The sequence below is a fragment of the Protobothrops mucrosquamatus genome, unplaced genomic scaffold (genome assembly GCF_001527695.2).
Source record: "Protobothrops mucrosquamatus isolate PMUCROS unplaced genomic scaffold, P.Mucros_1.0 scaffold804, whole genome shotgun sequence".
NCBI lineage: Eukaryota > Metazoa > Chordata > Lepidosauria > Squamata > Viperidae > Protobothrops > Protobothrops mucrosquamatus.
Genome location: NW_015387070.1, coordinates 16,195 through 36,989, shown reverse-complemented (window position 1 = coordinate 36,989; position 20,795 = coordinate 16,195). Strand labels below are relative to the sequence as shown.

The 20,795-nt window shown below is 36.3% G+C and overlaps 1 protein-coding gene across 1 annotated transcript in view; it reads right to left on the bottom strand.

The window, feature by feature from the left end:
* The window catches only part of CCDC141 (coiled-coil domain containing 141), a gene marked incomplete at its 5' end in the record, with an annotated part of 69,675 nt that overhangs the window by 35,464 nt on the left and 13,416 nt on the right, over positions 1–20,795 (bottom strand). Inside the window, 10 exons of the mRNA XM_015818848.2 lie at positions 816–965; positions 2,956–3,135; positions 3,393–3,581; positions 3,907–4,032; positions 4,919–5,098; positions 5,685–5,858; positions 7,556–7,747; positions 8,900–9,019; positions 13,655–13,796; positions 15,819–15,991. Of these exons, the coding sequence (XP_015674334.2) occupies positions 816–965; positions 2,956–3,135; positions 3,393–3,581; positions 3,907–4,032; positions 4,919–5,098; positions 5,685–5,858; positions 7,556–7,747; positions 8,900–9,019; positions 13,655–13,796; positions 15,819–15,991 (1,626 nt within the window). The remainder of the gene's footprint in view (positions 1–815; positions 966–2,955; positions 3,136–3,392; positions 3,582–3,906; positions 4,033–4,918; positions 5,099–5,684; positions 5,859–7,555; positions 7,748–8,899; positions 9,020–13,654; positions 13,797–15,818; positions 15,992–20,795) is intronic.

Sequence of the window (20,795 nt, the reverse complement as noted above, 5' to 3'; positions counted from 1 at the left end):
GAATTCACCATATTCAGAAATGACAACCAATTTAAATATGCCAGGGAACTATCTATGCATTAAACTATTTGTCAGGAAACAATAGCTATATTTATGTTGCACTAAGGAGCTGAAGGAAGTCAGATGGATTTCAATCAGACATCATTTTAATCCTATTGTCACTGAATCAAATAAGAACAAGACACCAGAATGTATTATTTCAAAATTATGGATGGGGTGTGGATCGTGATTTTGAGTGCTTCTGAACATAACTACTGTGAAAAAACATAAATTTCCGAATAAAGAAAATATTTATTTTATAATAACCCTACTGGTGAAGTATAAAAGTGCACTAGCAAGAGTCAATTCACACAATAAGAATTTTAATTCCATTCCTTCATCTGACATGCATTCCAGACCTCACATGCACTTCAGGGAATAGGAAGGGAAAACCTGTTCCTGCTTCTGATGAATTCAATTTTTGAGAAGAAGCATTTAGATTACACTGTTGTGCTTTATTAGATGCAGAGGACATTTTACATGTGGGTGAAGAAAAACAACTGTAGCAATTCAATCTACAATCTATCACTAATCTATTTTACATACTGATTGACTGACGTGAAGTATAACTGTGCAATCTGCTTTTCAGTCTCCAGTAATTCAGGTGCTAGCAAAGGCCTTAATTAGAGCAGCAGTTATATCTCCACAACGGTTTGTGAATTAAGGGTTCCGTAAAAGTTTAAACAAAATGGAATGCAATGGCATTACTGAAGAGTACAACAAGAAGACAAAGGACACAACAGTTGCAGTCATTTAATGATTTCTTTTCACCACACCTCATGTATCTCGTCTCTTGTGACGCAGAAATGGAGGGCATGTGACAGCTCTTCCTCATACTTTTCAGCTTTGGAGTCCCAGTTAATGCGGTCAGAGGCCAGGGTATCCAGTTGTTGCTGTAAGTCCTTTACAGAAACATTAAAGGAATTCTGAAACGAAATATATAAATTATGCTGCAACAACAAGCAATTGTTTATAAACAGTGGCAGTAATAATGAAAAATATCATATGGTAAATTATTGTTTTCTAAGAGCATGGTACTCTAATTCTAATTCTAATATTTCCAAAATATGGAAATATAAATTTAAGTTCTATATCTGTCAACATATATATATATATGCAAGATATAAAGTTTAGTTTAAACCATGGAAAAAATGTCTTATTTCACAGAATATGCTGTTTCTTGGAATGTAGTTGAACAGAGGTTCTGCTGCTGTATACTGTGACCTGAATTAGTGGTTAAGGCACATTCAGATAAATCACTCTGAAACTCTTTTTAATCAAGTTGATTTATTTTATCTATTCATCTTTTACAAGGTAAAAAGCTGCTTGTGGGGGACAATCTCCACAAAATTGTAAGAAAAGAGTAAGCACACAATCCACGCAGAAGCAGCAATAATCAAAAGGAAAACATAAAATAAGCTAACAACAGATCAATAAAATACAACAGAAATAGTCGCCAATCAAGCTTAAAAAGCAAATAAATCTAATCAATTAAACAAAGTTGGGAAGCATGAACTGCTTTGTGTCAGAATATACCTGGTGAGAACAGTGACAAACACTATGTCACTATTGTGAAAGCATCCACCTCCATTCTCAGAATGAAGTTATTTGATGAAGAGTTTTAAGGCATGGACGAGAATAGATGGGGCAAAGTAGGAAGTCTATGAGATATTTTGATACAATGTTTCTGCATCAGCGCTGCCCGTAGTACTGCAGAGTTTCCCTTACCTTAATTTATTTCAACACCTTTAAGTAGTATAATAGGAATGTTACTACTTTATTTCTATGAAGCTGAACTATCAATCCTTCCATGGATCTATAGAGGAATACCAGAACAACAACAGAGAATAATAATAACTTTTTTCCTACTGCTTTCATTATTGTAGCATCAGAACTTTATTGTTTTTATAAGGAGAAAAAAGAAAGGGTCTGTATTGATGTAAAAGGAGGTAATGTGGAAAGGGAGAAGGAAGGCGTGCATGTATGCAAACATTTGGGAAAGCAAAGAAAAGTCATGGTGACTAGTGAGAAGGGAACAGCCCTAACAGGAAAAGGCACAAACTGGTCCATACTGGAGCCAGGCAGCAAGATTTGCCTTTCCTGCAAGAGGTGGGGGAACAATCAATCGGGTCTAGTAATGACTGTGGTCCAGGCTGGTTATCAGACCACTCTCAGTCTGGACTGAATACTGACAACCCACTGCAATCCACACTGGATTTACTGAAGTTGGCTTGGAATATCAGGGAAGACAAGCAGCTTGAGTTGCAGTGGGGAATTGCCCTAGAAGGAGTTGCTGTTGATGGATTAAGCTAAAACTAGTCAAAGATACTTCACATTATAAAGTTCGCCTTTAACCAAAACTACGTACATTATGCTTATGGAGGGAAATGCAAATCTACCCAGAAAAAAATTAAACATTGGTATCATCTCAACTTGTGAACCCCTTTAACATTATCTTCTTCTTCTTCTTCTTTGCTAAACTGAATTCCAATTTACAGTGTTCACTATAGCCAGTCACCATTTGTGTTGCAAAAAGTTACATACAATTAAAGAATATAATAATACTAGCAGTCACTCAAGAATATAATAATATAATAATAAAGAATATAATAATAAAGAATATAATAATACTAAAGAATATAATAATACTAGCAGTCACTCAATATACTCCCATAACGTGAAAAGAAATGCAATGGCAAAAGGTTTGTTGTACTTCTGGCACTGTCGTAAATTCATAGTCCATGATCGATATGAGAAAGAAAATAGCTTGTCCTGAATAATGGCTCCCTTTTTTCCCCTTTTGGATTTGCTCTGATATTTACTTACAGCGTGTATTACTATTGAGAGTATATCCGTTCCAAGTGAAAGTGCTGATTTTTTTTCCCCCATTCTAGACTTGCTCTAGTATTTACTTACAGGATGTTTTACTGTTGAGAGTATATCCATTCCAAGTGAAAGTGCCAATTTATACAGATGTCTGATATGTACATGTTTCTCCTGAGTATTAGTCAGGTGGACCTTAGCATGGGAAGTGTCACTTGGTGCATCTTTCATTTGTAGGATCTCCAGTCCTCCTGATTTTATGAGACCTTCAAGCTGGGAAAATTAATGAAATAATGTTTCATTCACATCTAGCCTTGCATCTTTTAATTTTACTTTCACAGAACATTCAGGTGTGGTTCAAGACAACTTTGACTTTTAATCCAGAATTTGGCCACCCAAATACTTCAGCATAGTTATTGCCTAACAACTGCTTCTTTTAAAATATTTATAGCCCAGTAAAAGAAAGTACGCGTAGACGAATGGGACAGTAAAATCATGGTGTTCGTGAAAATAAAGAGAACGGCACTTACCTCCTCTCTGACTTTGTGGAATTTGACTGTCTTGTTGAAAACTTCATCGTATTTTGCCATCATTTCCTTTATCTCCTTGTGGAGATGAATGAGCTCACTTATTTTCTCAGATTTTTCCATGTCAGGAACTCCTTTCAAGCTCAGTTGCTCTGATAATTTTAATGTGTATTCCACCTCAGCATTGAGTTGCTAATAAATTTGGTACAATAAAAATATTCAAATCTCAAAGGAAAGCACATTTAAATTTAAGCCAAGCAAATGTCTGTTCATTTTGTTTGAACTGTTACTTTTCGCTTGTTCTGAAAAAAATGAACGCACTAATTTCAGTCTGAATATCTTCCTAAATTTTGCTGCACATTTTGCTGCCAAATATGCTTTTAAATATATGCTTTTTCATTTAGCACAGTATGTTTGAATTACCCTAGGATTTATAAAGAAGTAAAATGCATTTTGCTCAGTAGCTACAGAAACAAAAAGAACACAATTTTTCAACATTCTCAATATATGTTCTTACCTGAAACTGTGGCTTAATTTCATTAAACTTATTTTGTAATCCCATAAGTACTGAAAAGTTACTTCCAAGATCAAGCGCCAGAGTAGATCTGAGTCCGTCTTGAAGAATAATTAAGCGTTGTGTTGTCTATAATGCACCACAAAACAATTTGTAAATGTGTATTTTAGAATTTAGTTTATTTGAAGTAAGAAGAGACTAGTTTTAAGAAAAAAGGGAATGTTAAACTTGCATGTTGTGTAGTATAAATGCTATAAAATACGTTAGATTAGTACCTACCCCTATATCTTTTATATTTGTGCTATTTTTGAGGACTAGAGTGGACCAGAAATATGAAAACTACATTGAATTATTGCCAATAAACGTTTAAACACCAAGTTTCAGCTAAATGCTACTAGCCAAATCCAAAATGGAACTGAAATTAGCATCAAGATCTAAAGGAGAAAATGATGCTTGTAGGTGCTGTTTTAATCTTTCTCAGCTCCCAAATCTACATTTCATCTGACTATACTGTATTTCCTGACATTTTAAAAATCCTTTTATTGATCTATCTTAACTCAAGAGAGGTCATTTAAATCAGTCAAGCTATCTTAAATACACCAACAAATAAAATGTAAATGAGCAAATTTCCAGAGGAATTTAGAAGTTACAGGGGAAATGACTGAGTAGTAGATGCCATCAACAAGGCCTCACCTCTGGCTTTGGGGACATTCTTTGTACTTTGATTATCACACTACATATTTTATTTTCATGTACATTCCAGGAAGGATTTTGTAATGACACTTCATGTTTCCCTAAAATTGCTAGAGGAAATTCTTCATTTTAAAAAACACACTATTGTTAGGAACAATGTCTAGACAGTTCACTATTATGCTTTCAAATCTCTTAAATGTACTGCAGAAGAATCAGGTTTTAAGACATGGTGTTCTGATCTGCCCAAAACAAAATTAAAACAAGTGTCAATTCCATTTTACCAAAGAGAGTTAGGAATAAATGTTATGTAGATTTCACTTACATTTTTAAATTGCTCATTAAATTTTCCACATTGTTGCTTGACAGATTGCACTTGATTCATACTAAGTTTCCATCTTGCCCAAAGCTCTGTTAATTCTTCTTTTTCTTTGTTCAGAATATCAAGAGTACGTTCCGTTACTTGAACAACATTTTCCACATTCATTATTAGATTGTTATTCACCTGTTCCAGACAGAATTTATAAAAAAAATTTCTGAGAGGGACAGAAAGCAAACTATTTTTGGCATCTTTATGATGGCATTAAGAAGGGACAGAGATTTCTTTCAGCTCCATCCTCATGCAATTCTTTATGTTTTCCTAGAAGTCAAACTAAATGTATGTAATATGCATCATGCATCTGACTCCCTTTTTTTTCTTTACTCAAAAAGGAAATACCTGGTTTTTAAAAACCACAATGCAGAAATAATGAGGCTTTAATACTTCCTTCCAGGTCCTTTGGTTCCTAAAATCCACACATTATTTGGGAATAAAAGAAAAAATTCCAAACCTTCCATTAGTGTCCTTACAAATGTTAACAGGATGCTGGAGAGAAGATTTGACTCCCTGAACTATATATCATGATCCCAGTCTAAATGGAGTTATCCTGTAGTATTTCAATATATAACCTAAATAATTTTCTTAGCTTTATCTTAGAAGGAATATCTAATTATACTCACTGTGGCTTATTTCAAACACACAGGATTAGTTCAGAAAGAATGTGGGAAAATAAACATTGCTGGTATCTATAAATCATCAGAAATTGCCTTACCATCTTTACTAAATTTAAAAAGTCATGACCCATATCTTGAGTGGAAAGAATCTTCTTCAAAACCATATGCCACTGGGCATCAGCTGATTGCAGCAAGGCCTCATTTTTAGCTTCAATGTCTTCTGCAGGCTCACTTATATAGAATTCTTTCAGCTTCTGGGCATCATTTTCAACCTAAAGGGATAGAGATGAATCAACCTGACTATTCTTTTCTGAACATTTATGATGGACGTTCTTTGGTTATTGAGTTGCACCTACAGAACTCTTGAAGTCCTTCCCTGAAGTAAATAAGACTTCAAAAAAACTAAGGCAAGAACTTAATAATTTTTTTTAAAAAAAGGTTGTCTAAATATATTGCAAATAAAATTAGTACAACCTGAAAGAATACCTCACCAAATTTATTCTCTTTCTCTAAGAGGTTTTAGATGTTGTTCTTGTTAAATATGAGGCACTTCACAATTTGCTTTGGAAATTGCACTGCTAAAGCAGGAAATGAAAACCTGTAATCTTCTGCTGTAGTTTTATCACTTTCAGCTTCCTAAACTATTGTCCGTACTGTCTGGTTGTGATGAACACTGAAATCCAGCAACATCTAAAGAGTCACAAATTCCTTTCTTGTTTTCTAAAATGTATTAGCAAATGCATACTTTCAGTGACTTTTGCTAAATGAGTAATGCACTGGATGATGTTTAAAAATGACTATGAGGTAATTATTTGGGACAGTGGTTTGACAACTGAATGGCCTTACATAGTGTTGCCCTTTTTGAGAACTGAGTTAGGAGGAAGTTATATGCTAGATCACTTGAGCAATTTCATCTTTATTTTGAATTACCCTTTATCTTTAATTCAATATTTAATCTAATTCTATCTAATGAAGAAGATCCAGTTTTGGTCATCATATTACAAAAAAGATGTTGAGATTTTGGAAAAAGTGCAAAGAAGCGCAAAGATGATTAAGGGCCTGGAGATAAAAACATATGAAGAATGGTTGCAGGAATTGGGTATGGCTAGTCTAGAGAAAGGAAGGACTAGGGGAGAGATTATAGCAATATTCCAGTATTTGACAGGTTGCCACAAAGAGGAGGGGGGGTCAACCTGTTTTCCAAAGCACCAGAACGCAAGACAAGAAACAATGGATGGAAACTAATCAAGGAAAGAAGCAACCCAGAATTAAGGAGAAACTTCCTAACAGTGAGGGCAATTAATCAGTGGAACAGCTTGCCTTCAGAAGTTGTGGGTGTTTCATCACTGGAGGTTTTTAAGAAGAGACTAGACAGCCATCTGTCTGAAATGGTATAGAGTCTCCTGTTTGAGCAGGGGGTTGGACTAGAAGACCTCCAAGATCCGTTCCAACTCTACTCTGATTGATCTAAAATATGCTACAGCATACTTCCAAGACCTGACAATTTTGGATTCCTAAACTTCCTAGTCATTATGACCAAGACCCCAAAGATCTGGATGTCACCAAGCTGAAAAGGATATGTTGAAAGAAAGATAAATAAACCATATTGGCTCTGTTTCTCCCCCCTGAACATATGCTTTTTACCTATTATAGGGCTCCTATAAGCTTTATAGGAGGCCAGTTTCTCCCATCCCAGTGAGCACTGCAATAGCCACTATAAAAAATAACGATCAGTTCATTACCTCAGCCAGCAGATTGCTGGTCATTTCTTTATGTCAATGAGCACAAAACAACATGGAGGCATCTGCAGGTCTTTGATATCGAGTTGGACACACATCAATACCAAGCAGGCAAGGGTGTAACATTATTCTGAACATTATTCTATTATATCTAAAGATGTCACCAAATATAGATAACTTTCCAATGTAAGGAAGGATCATACTTTTTTTCACAAAATATGTTTAAGTACCTCATCTGATGACTTTAAGAAGGCTACATATGGCTTCAGGATTTTGAGTTTTAAGGAAAGATTGCTGTTAAGTGTTGCCAATTCTTCATTTAAAAGCTCAGTTTTGTTTGAAAAAACTGCTATTTCAGTGGTTTTTAGTTCTTCCATTTCCTTACAAATTCTTACAGCCAATTCTAGTTCATTGGCCATCTCCTACAATGGTATAATGGAGAAAAATATGTGTATTAACATTTTGAAAATTAAACAATTTCCTCATTTATTGGTTATCAAACAAATATGAGTATTTTATTATATTATTGAATAGTTATCAATGTATCAATATATCCTATTATGGTTTGCACACTAAAGCTAAATTTATTCTTTGCTCCCCCCCAAAAATGTTCTCAGACTTTTTATACCATCACCTCCATTTCTAAAAGAATATATATGCCCTTTCACAAAAAATAACACTTATCTTTAATAATTAAATGTTAATTTATGGACCATGGGAATTCAGAAAATTTGCAACTGCCTGCCATGGGTTCACACAGAGAAAGTGAAAGCAAAGCCAGTTGCACCAGAAAGAGTGAGAAGCAAAGTCTGGTGTGATTTTTGATCCTGCTCCAACTTTGCCCATGCAAGATTGATCAATTTTTAAAAAAAAAAGAAAAGAAAAAGAAATTGTGACCTTCTGCTAAGCTACTTATGAGCTCTGGCCAACAGTTTGAAAAGCCTGCTGCCCACAAAGCCCTTTTGGGATCCTACAAAAAGGTTGGAAGATCTTTTAGAACAGTGGGGGGTACAGGACCAAGAGTGCTAATTAGTAGGAAGGCTCTGTGAAGGACTGTTGCCAGAAGTGTCCATGGGGATAGTGTGTGTGTGTGTGTGTGTGTGTGTGTGTGTGTAAAAAAAGTAAAGATGATGGCCATGACCATACAATTGAAGCCATGCCTCTCTTCCTTTGTTGCATGTGTAACATATGTAAAAATGTGAAGAGCTTCAATCGTGTGGTTGTGACCTTGACTCCCCCAACCCCTTCTGCAAACATTCTTGATGCTTGCTGATTTTATGCAAAGCAAGTATTTCCATACTGAATAGTCAGATTTTCTTTAGTTTTACATTTATATTATTTCCATATATAAAGGTTATGCATATAATATACAGCGAAACTCAGAAAAATGCATTACAATTTTTTAAAAAAAATGCTTAATATTATTTTTGGTGTAATAAGTTTAAAATCAGCCCAAATAAAAGCATAGTGATAGTACTGGAATAACAGTTTTTGCAAAACTGTAAGAAAATCCCATAAAATGAGCACACGATTTAACAATTTAAAATGATGATATGAAAACAAATGCATCAGACCTTGGTTTGATTCGCCAGCTCCAAATATTTTTTCAGGACTTCTTCTGATTCAGGAACAGAAGATCCAGGATTTACTGCAGCTGAGAGTACTGGACCAATGTTTTGAATCTTTGTTGATGCCTTTATATTTAAACAGATATCAATAGCAGTTGAAAACCATAAACAACACTGATGTAGAAGTATTTCAACAGTAGGGAATTGTAAAGTGAGATAGTTTTCAAGAACACAATTCCCTTAATATCTTTTAAACAGTATGGTCTTATGAGTGTGCTATCTTTTTCCTTAAGTTTCTCTCATTAGTATTCTGATGTATAATATTTGCTATATTATTAGTCAGGAGAAGCAGTTTGTACAATTATGAAGCTGAGTAATATTCCAGAATGGCTCATCTTCTTGGAAACGTGGCATGCCAGAAACCGGCCATGCAAACAAGTGGCCCCCATCCACGGGATGCAGGCAGCACATGAAACCACACCCCCTCCAGTTCACAGAAAAACCTTTCTCCACGGAACTGATCCCTGGTGCCCAAAAGGTGGTGGTGGGGTGTTCTGATCTAGATTGTTGTGAATAAACATGAAAGTATGAACATCAGTAGTAGTTGAATGACATGTTCTAGTGAATGATGATAACTGAAGGACCCAATATGAGGGGGTTTTTTTGGGGGGGGGGAACTGTAACATTCTGAATTAATGCAGTCAATGGGGAGAAAATTCTACTAGATGACATGAATTGGAAAGTGGGAATGAGTCAAGAGAGCAAAGAAAAGGTGATTGGAACATTTAGAAACCCAAAGATAAATGAGAATGGTATGGTTTGACCAGTATGTGCCTATCAGTATCCATTTTGAATACATAGTCTACATATGTAAATAAAACTGCTTGTACAAATACATGGCAAAGGAAATAATTTAAATCTGAAAGCATGATTGAACATTTATGATAACAGATAAAGAGAATATGAGCTGAGTACAAAAGAAAGCGATCAGCATAAATTAAGTACAAGAAGGGTAGGCCATATAGAATGAATGAGGATACAGTTGCAAAACAAGCAATTTGAAGGTCAAGGGAAATTGGAAAAATGAATAGAATAGAGATGGAAGGGACCAGGGAAGTCTTCTAGTCCAGCCCCCCGCTAAGCAGGAGAATCTATACCATTTCAGACAAGTGATTGTCTAGTCTCTTCTTAAAAATCTCCAGTGATGGAGTGTCCATGATTTCTGAAGGCAAGCTGTTCTACTGGTTAATTGTCCTCAATGTTAGGAAGTTTCTCCTTAATTCCAGGTTGCTTCTCTCTGATCGGTTTCCAACCATTGTTTCTTGTCTTGCCTTCTGGTGCTTTGGAGAATAATTTGACCCCCTCTTCTTTGTGGCAGCCCCTCAAATACTGGAATACTGCTATCATGTCTCTCCTATTTCTTCTTTTCTTTAGACTAGCCAAATCCAAGTCCTGCAGCCATTCTTCATATGTTTTAGTCTCCAGGCCTTTGATCATCTTAGTTGCTCTTCTCTGAATTTTTTCCAAAGTCTCAACATCTTTTTTGTAGTATGGTGACCAAAATTGGTTGCCATATTCCAGGTGAGGTCTCACTAGGGTTTTATAAAGCGGTACTAATACTTCGCGTGATTTTGATTCTATCCCTCTGTTTATACAACCCAGGATTGTATTAGCTTTTTTGGCTGTTGCTGCACCCTGCTGGCTCATAGTCAAGTGATTGTCCACTAGAACTCCAAGGTCCTTCTAGTTACTGTTTTTGAACCAGGTCTCGCTTAATCTGTACTTATACCTTTGATTTTTCCTGCCTAAATGTACATAAAACTTTGCTTTTCTCCACATTAAAGTTCATTTTATTGGATAGGGCCCATTGTTCAACTTTGTCAAGATCTTTTTGGATCCTGAGCTTGTCTTCTGGGGTGTTGGCTATTCCTGTTAGTTTAGTGTCATCTGCAAATTTTATGAGTTTCCCTTCTATTCCTTCATCTAAGTCAGATGTCTCCAACCTGTCTTGGTTGGCGGACTGGAAAAAAAGGGGGAGAGCATTTTACGCGTGCATGCGTGCTTGCACGCAAACAGGGCTGCGAGCACACATGACACAAACAGGGCAGTGCTAGCGCCCACGTGACACTTACTAGCACTGTGCTGGTTTTGTCACATGGGCGTTAGCATCGCCCTATTTTCATGCCATGCAATGCCTGGTTTTCATGCTATGCGGCACCCAGTTTTTGTACCACGTGGGCCCAGTATGCATCCGCTTTCACGCCATGTGCCTCCTGATTTCCCCGTTTGCCATCCGGTTTTCACGCTGCACAATGCCTGGGTTTTGCGCCATGCACCACCAGTTGCCCGTTTTTGCGCTGTGCACCGCCTGGTTTTCTCCCATTTTCATGCCACCCAACACCTCGTTTTCTCCTATTTTCATGCTGCGTGCCACCCAGTTTTCACACTGTGCACCGCTCTGTTTGCACAGCAGCAGCACCCTATTTTCACCGTGCAGCTCCCATTTGCATAGTGGCGGCAGTGCTAGCACAAATGGGGGTGAGTGCACATGTGTGGCACTGGCCAGCCTGTTCTGTGGTCTGGTGGCCCATAGGCCACAGCCCAGTAGTGGGCCACAGACCGCAGGTTGGGGACCCTTGATCTAAGTCATTTATGAAGATATTGAAGAGTACTGGACCTAAGATGGAGCCTTGTGGTACCCCGCTGCTTACTTCTCTCCATGTGGATGTAGTACCATTGAGGACTACTCGTTGAGTACAGTTTGTCAGCCAGCTACAAATCCATCTGGTGGTGATGTTGCCTATTCCACCTCTTTCTAGCTTATCAAGAATTAGGTTGTGATCTACTTTGTCAAATGCCTTACTGAAAACTAGGTATACTATGTCAATGGCATTTTGCTGATCTACTAATTTAGTCACTTTATCAAAGAATGAAATAAGATTGGTTTGGCATGATCTGTTTTTCACAAACCTGTGCTACTAGTTATAACTTTGTTTGCTTCTAGTTGTTTGCAGATCTGTTTTTTGATTATCTTTTCCAGGATCTTCCCAGGTATTGATTTTAGACTGATTGGTCTGTAATTTCATGGGTCTGTTTTTTTCCCCTTTCTTGAAGATGGGAATCACATCACCCCTTTTCCAATCCTCAGGTACTTCCCCGATGCTCCAGGATTGTTGAAAAAAATGGTGCAATGGTTCTGAGATACATCTGCCAGCTCCTTCAGAACTCTGGGATGTAATCTGTCGGGTCCTGGTGATTTATATTGGTCTTGGATAGGTGTTCTCTAATCTTTTTCTTGCTTATTTTAATTTCTGTTTCTAGTTTGTCTTTTGCAGTAGTTTTTTGGGTATGTTGGGCTATAAGTTCTTTTTGAAGACGGATGCAAAGAATGAGTTAAGAAGCTCTGCTTTCTCCCTACTGTCTATTATTTCCTTGTCATCTTTTCTCTTTAGTGGACCTAGTTTCCTTGACTTTTTTCTTGTTATTAATATGTTGAAAGAAACTTTTTTTATTGTCCTTGATTTCTGTTGCAAGTGTTTGTTCGTTCTGAGCTTTTGCTTTCCTGACTTCATCTTTGCATGTTCTGGTTGTCTGTTGATAATCTCCCTTCGTTATTTGTCCCTCTTTCCATTTTTTTGTACTTGTCTTTTTTGTCATTCAGTTTGTTAGAGAAATCTTTGTACAGCCATGCTGGTTTCTTCTTGAATTTCTTGTTTTTCTTTTTTAATGGTATTGTGATTGACCGGGCTTTTATGATCACGTTTTTCAGAGTTTCTCACGCTTCTTGAGTTGTTTTCCCCTTTAGGATTTTCATCCATGGAATCTTTCCTAGGTTCTCTCTGAGTTTGTTAAAATCAGCTCTTTTGAAGTTTAAGACACTGGCTGGATTATTTTCTATTGCCTGTGTTTGCATTATATTGAATTCCAAATGTAGAAAACCATGAGTGGATGAAATTCGTGAGTTACTGAAAATAAGAGTGATGGGCAGTTTAAAGAACAAAAGGCAAGGTAGGAACAGTGTATGGATATTGTGTAAAGATAGATGTGTAAGCAAGGGTAGAAAATATGGAAAGATATAGATAATTGCATTAGCATAGTCTAATCTGATCTATGTCTGTTTTTCTTAAACCAGGGCTTGAGGTTTTTTTGACTTAATATCTCTTAATCCTTTTCTATTGCTTATTTCAAAAACCTAACAAATGTTAGAATTGATTTGAGCATTAAATTTTATTTTGTGAGATTAATTAGGGAATACTTCAAGGCAGGTGTAGCAATTAATTTTCCCAAGGGGACACATGAGAAACTGGAAGTGTTGTGGAGGGCCGAACAAATGTTACCTGATTTTATGTTCTCAAACTCTGTCAACTCCTCAGGTTGCTTCAGGCGAGGAGCAAGCACTGCACTGGCACAGAAAAGTGGTTTCTCTCCTTGCCCTCTCATGACTGCCAGCTAACCAAAGTAGCACATGGTGACTGTGCAGAGCTGTGAGGAAGGGTGAATCTGACTTGTCTAACCTCAGAAGATGAAATCATGTCAATTTATTTATTTACTGGTAATTCAAGGCAGTGAACATATCCAACACACTTTCCTATATTGTTGGAAACCTTTCCATTGTGTGTATGCATGTGACAGAAAAAGAATTAAAAGTATGTACAGTATGTATAGGTTTATTGAGAACTTGAAATAAGTTTACACATCTTTTAGTATATCATTTCAGTATTCTGTAATATTTATTGCTACACATATATCAGGAAGCTATACCTTTTTGAGATAATCTTCTAAAGAAGTGGCTAGGTGTTCCTTGTTTGAAGCAAATTCTTTATGATCAGGAAGCTGTTTGATCAACTGATCTACTTTTTTCTCAATGTAGTCCATCCTTTCCTGAATCCCAATCATCCAAGAACTGAAAGTGCAATGAAATCATGGTTAATGCTGGCTGGTAAGTGAAAATATAATGTTATATATGTATTCTAATGCTATATATCATAATTATTTATGGCTGCTCTGTTTTCAAAAAGCCCAGTGATAATAAAAGTAATGCTTAGTAAAAGAGAGCTTAGGATATACAGTTGAATTCCAATTCTTATTTCCCATATTTACCACAGGTATTCCTCAACTTATATTTGTAATTGACCCCGGAATTCATCAGAACCTGATTTTTCAGCATTTTTTTTTCAGTGGTTCTTGTGCAAACATGTGATCATTAACTAAACATGGTGGTCATTAAGTGAATCCATTTTACCCAAAGGGCATTTTTTTATTGCAAACCAGAAGTGAATGCCAGAAACTGGTAAAAATAAAACTTTCAAAAATTGTGGTCACATGACCCCAGGATGTTGCAAATGGCTGACAGGTGAGCTGGTTGCCAATTGCCCAAAATGTGATCATGTAACCAGGCGGGTACGGTCACGTAACTTTAAAATTAGATTGTAAGTAGCTTTTGAGGGGTCCATCACAACTTTGAACAGTTGCTAAGTGACTGGTTATAAATTGAGGACTACCTATATATGCTACATAATTAGTATTGCCTAACACTCTTGGGAACATTAAGTACTGTATTTAATGTAGTACGTCATTTAGATAGTTTTATCAAAATGAGATCCTAAGTTAAAATGCAATTTAAAAAAAATACATAACTGCTTCTATCTCAGATCCAAATTTTAGCTGTAAATAATTTACTTTTCTTTTTACAGACAATTCACAATGAATACTCTCCCTGTGAGTTTTAAGACTAGCAGTTACTCTAAAATGTTGTTTTAAACAAAAATTAGCACACAGTCATGTGGCAAAGAATCAACAAACCTGCTAAATATTTGAGCTCCAGGGTGCTGATTTATAATAAGTCAAAGACGCAAGATAAACCTCTTCAAACTGCTTATCACATATAATTAGGATAAGAAAATTGCATTTAAGGAAAGAATTGTTACCCTCAGTTAATTTATAACAGAAATTTTCTCTGGCAAAGCATTCTGAAATTAAATAGCATTGCAAACTCCATTAAAATATTAATACTGATCATGAAAATCATTTGAGTGCCTAAAGAAGAATTGCATTCTCAGTTGTAACTTTATTAGATCTGAAAGCCCCTACTCAGAATAAAAGTATAGTTGTGAAGGCTAAACAATCACTTCCTGCCCCCAAATGAGGATTGGTGGAAATATTCTGAACTGGTAATGGGCAGAATTTTCCTTCTTCAATACAGAACAAGATAACCATATGGTCCCTTAACTAAATGTAATTGGAAACCAGCAGTTCCTTTATTTCCATTGTACTGATGAACAACTTAATAGAATTTCCATTTAAAACAGTCTATTTTCTATCAGGATAATTTCCATTTACTATAATGATGCTAGGAGAAGAACAAGATCGAAGTTTTTCCTTCTTTGCCCAACTGGAGTTCTGCTTCTTCTTAGCTGAAATGGGCAAGCAGAAGTGGACTGGCAAATTGGCCATAGATGATCACGTATAGCTGCTACTGTTTTTGCTTATTTTATTTATTTATTCTCATATAGAGCAGCATCTATGTTATATAACAATTTTCAGTCATTTATGCTGGCTCCAAAACTGCTTATCCTAACAATGTCTATGACACAGAAATGAAGGTGCTACGTCTACTAATCATAACAAAGCTAGGAGTCTTCACCATTACTTGCCCTAGCTTGAGAAAATCTAGGGAAAAAATCAGTTGGATGGGCTTTGAGATGCCCAACAAAATTCTGTGGGATCACCTTGGATTTGAACCTATCATAAATGGATTTGGATGGCAGCAATTATATAGAAGCCCAGATTTAAATTTCTATATTTTAAGATTTCATTTCAACACTATTTAACCATTGAAGGTAACATAACTTCCCAATAGGGATTCTCACATCTATGAGGCATTTTATAATGTAGGTAGAGCTTTCCAGTTACACATTATACTTACCTGTGAACATCTTGTTTGCTAAGTAAGGCTTGTCCCTTCTGAAGAACATCATCTGATCCACTTTTAATTTCTTTTTGTAGTTCCTCATGTTTTATTGCCAAAATGGGCAAGTTGAAAACTTTAGATTCAAAAAGTTTTAGGGAAGCCTCTACATTTTCAAGTATATCATATGCCTATCAAATAAAAAACACTTTGAAAAAGTTATAGGCAGAAGCATGGTGGCTTCCAACTACTATGGTTAAGACAATTGTTTGATAAACTTTTAATAAACCATTTTTTCTCTCTATGACATTGTAGAAAGGGTATATAATGCATCCTTATTTAATTGACATTGTAGAATGGAATGGAACGGAATGGAACGGAATGGAACAGAACAGAATAGAATACTTATTGGCCAAGTGTGATTGGACATACAAGGAATTTGTCTCCGGTGCATAAACTCTCATTGTACATACAAACAACAAAGCAATAAGATACCAAAAGGAGAAAGTAGTAGAAAAGATGATAAGGATAATAGTAATACAGCCATACTACATGGGTAAATATCCTTAGACATAAGAAAGTATTGTGGGAAATTAGGTGTTCAGCAGAGTGATGGCACAAGAAAAAAAACTGTCTCTGTGTCTAGTTGTTTTGGCATGCAATGCCATATAGCGGCATCCTGAAGAAAGGAATTCAAACAGTTTATGTCTAGGATATGAGGTTCTGTAGATATTTTCTCAGCCTTCTTTCTGACCTGTGTGGTGTACAGATCCTTGATGAAAAGCAGGCTGGTTGCAATTGTTTTTTCTGCAGTCCTAACTATCTCTTAAAGTCTGTACCTGTCCTGTTGGTTGCTGCACCAAACAAAATATGTATGATATCATATGTATGATGTGAATTTTGACAAAAAGAACTTCTACAGGATTTTTCAGTTGCCCTATTATTCCAGATTATTCTCCCTACCATTAAGAGCAGATCTGAGGAAAGCAATCTTATCTTGCCTTCGACTAGTAGAAAAATTCTATCAGATCAGAAGTATCCTGTTCACAGTTTACATTGCTGGATCCAATCCATTCTGTTTTTCTTATACAATAAAATTAATTCTTCATGACATATAAGAGCTCTACATGTGTGATCATTTTAATTGCTGCAATGTGTGCAAATTATCTTTATAATCTAATTTCAGCTTTGATATAATTGGATTTTGTTTTTCAAACAGGTAATTTCATGCTATAAACATGAAAAGTGAGGTTTAGATAGTAGCAGAAAAAGATTCTTTGAGAAAATATGGACAATCTATCAATTTTATACTATAGATTTTTATAACATCTCTAAGGATTTGGTTTCAAGTCAGAAAAATATAATCCCAGATAATGTATCCAATACACAAACAAACTGTATTTTGCTCAAACATCTGCCTAGATATTTTTCCTCACAGTGGCCAACTATCCCAGAAAAGCATATAATGGTATCATTTTATTAGCTTTTTCAAGTAAATTCTAAAGAGAGTTGTCATAATAAGTGCCTACTGATGGCCTATGCTGTACTGATTCCAAAAATCATGACTTGAATGAAAACAATCCATACTATTGGATTCTCTCCAATACTTTTCTTATTCAAAACTAAAACACCCATCACACATTGCAAGGTGATTAATAGATAGACAGATGTTTTTGCCAATCTGAATATTTTCTGTTCCAGATTATGCTGATGAGAGATATACTGGAATTTTTGAAATGCTATGATCTTGAAGCAGAAATAATAGACCTGGTCATATGAACAAAAAGCTCTTTGCTAAGATCTAAATTTTCTAGATCAATTGATTACTATATAAAATAATATACTTATAGCTAATTTTAAGGTCTTTTTAGCAATTATCAGTTTTCTATCACTATTTCAGAGTCCTGGAGAATAATCCCCCAATCAACGTGATCAATGCTAAGGAATGCTCAGAATTAAATTCAGAATATCAGGAGATTCTAGCACTAGCTTCCAGAATGGTTTTAGAAGTAATATTTTTAGTCTTACTCAAAATAACCTCATTCTTGAGTGAAGTGGAAGAGACAACTATATTGAATACATTTTCATTCCTATGGTAAATTGAATGCATTAGTTGTTAACATAAAACAACAAAAAACTAAAATGAATAATTTATAAGTTATCTCAGAACATTGTAAAAAACATCTGAAGATTAATTAATTTTCCAAAATCACAGTAGGGATTATTCATTATCTATATCTGCTAATGTAATTCTAAACAAAACATGAACTCTTTCTTATAATTAAGTTATTCAAATTCTAGCCAATCAGATTGCTTTAATAATCTATGTTTTTAACACGTGAGAAAGAATTAATAGCATGTATGTGTGTATGTATATATCTTTGTGTGTGTGTGTGTGTAAAGACTCTGTGTGTGTTTGTATATAATCCTCATGTACTCTAGGCAGATATATATAGAGATAGAGATAGAGACTGATATAGGTATAGGTATTAGTATAGGGAGAGAGAGAGAGAGAGAGAGAGAGAGAGAGAGAGAGAGAGTCTTTACAATGTTTGAATGCTTCTACTGTATGTAATTCATCTCTTTTCTTACCTTATCAAGATCAGTATCAGTAGAAGTCCCACAAGACACTGGAGTAAAAAAAAGATCTCGCGAAGTTGGAATTGATTGATTGATTGACCTCCCCCCCCCCCCGCAAACTTCTTTTGTTTCCCTGCACACGGCACCAGAAGAGAAACGGCATGAGGCTGGAAATCAGGTAAGGAAAGAAATGCAATTCCTGTGGAAAGCGAGGGCATCTGGGCAGTGGTGTAGTAAGCTCTCCAGCTCCATGGGGAAGGGGCAGCCAGAATGGATGCTGACGGCAGGACACCTGCCCGCTTCACCATCCCCCAGGCTAGATCTTTCAGGAATAGATATTAAATTCCCCCCTGAGAGATTAGCCAAGAGCCAAAGGTTTTTTTCTGTAAACAATTCTTGGGCTTAAACAGCAGTCAGAGTATTTCTTTTTCTGCAAAGACTTTTTAATCTTATGGCTGGCTCAGTATGTTTTCTTTTTTTGTTCCCAGCTGTCTTCTTGAGAGTTATTAAAATTCAAGGGAACAGAATATTCTTTGTTTCTGAGCGTCTTACCAATTTCTGAATTAATCTTGTTCATGTTCTATACTCTAATTCTCCACTAGATGTCAGTAATTTTTTGTTCTCCAGCTTTTTCAAACAAAAAGTTCTTATTTTTTATATATTTCATCAGAACCCTTTAGGGTGTAAAATCTTAACAATTTTCTTAGTTTCTAGATTTATCCAGACTGTAGTATTATAGATTTCATTTCAATATATTTCTTTCCCCCTTAAAAGTTAATTCACTGCTTCCGTCTATGGAGGAATGGGGGTTAGTCCCCTCCCTTCACTTTCGGAGGATTTCTTACTTTGGGGATCTTTCCCAAGGAATCAGTTACAAAATAGAAGAGAGAAGATCGATACTCTCACCAATTCCAAGCACGCTGTTCATCATTGTTCTAGTTCGTGCGCTTGGATTTTGGCTGCAAGTAGCTTGGGCTAGAAACTGGTATGCAACTAGCCTTCTCCTGTCGGGTTAGAGGGTTTCCCCCAGATCGAATGGATCAACCACTGTCGATCTGTGTTTGTCAGAGCACCCCTTTTTCTTCGTCGCCTCTCCAGGGCAACTTTTGACCCATTTAGGGTTCCCTGGCAGGGCGAAACCCGCCATGGGGTGTGGAGCTCCGCAATCTTGTGGCCATACGTTACGACACAAAACCGGAAGTCCAAAGTCCTGAATTTAAAGTGCTGAAATACTTAGCTCATGAGATACCCCAAGATGTCATAGAAAACAGATTCTGTATGGCAGATTTTAATAGCCAAATATTGATTCAGATATGGAGTGCTTTATCAAGTATTGTACTGCTTATATGCAAACTCAACCTTTACATGATAGACACTATTCCTTACCACCTCCTTCTTGAACAAACTGAGCACACATATTGTAAACTCCATAGAACAAGCAAGGTCATCGATTATTACTCTTCTTACCCTGAGGCAGTTTTGTTTGACACTTGCTGTATTTCAGCTGTTACCATTCTCTGTGCACTACAATATATTTTGCTCTTTTGTATCTCCTTATGAAATGGTTATGGATAATGAACAACATTTGTGGGATCACCTGGCTTTGACATTTTTCCTACATTAGGCATATCTGTGCTTCCAAAGAGCAAGAGAAATTTCAGGCCAGAAAGTGTGAAGGGAGGGGAACTGGGGAAAAAAGGAATTTGGTAAGATTTTAACTGCATATCATCCTATTATACAAGGGCTTCAAAGCAGACACCTGCTAAATTGCTTCTTTCTCAGGGCATTTGTACTAACCATCTTGGTCTGTCTTAAATGAAACTGGATGATTCAGCTGTTGCAGGACATTATCAAAAATACTGGGTCCAAAAGAAATATTATGCTGATGCCACATGTTTAGTTTAATGATGGTTTGAAAGTAGGGACTTGGTACACATTGCTAACAATTTGGCTGGTGATAAACTTCAGCCAGTATATAAAAGCATGTGTGACCTTATCTTCTGGAGCATTTCTGAGTCTTTATTTGAATTATGGTAGCGTTTTAATTAAAATGTCAAGCATCTTAGAAAGGTTCCATCTCAGCTGAACCGCAGCGATGTGGCAATCCCTTCTACTTCTGACCAGACAACTGGTCTGCATCTTATGATACAGAGACTGCTGCACCATAGAATGCTGGAGCGGAGAGAGCAGCTTAGTGGAAAAGCTGGAAGCTCTGAAGTGACCTTCACACGGAGGATGACAGCTAGACATGGCAGATTTATTAGAAGACCTTCTAGAATTCATGAAGTAGTTTTGGGTGAGGTAGGGGGGTGTGTGTGTGTGTGTGTGTGTGTGTGTGTGTGTGTGTGTGTGTGTGTGTGTGTGAGAGAGAGAGAGAGAGAGAGAGAGAGAGAGAGAGAGAGAGAGAGAGAGAGA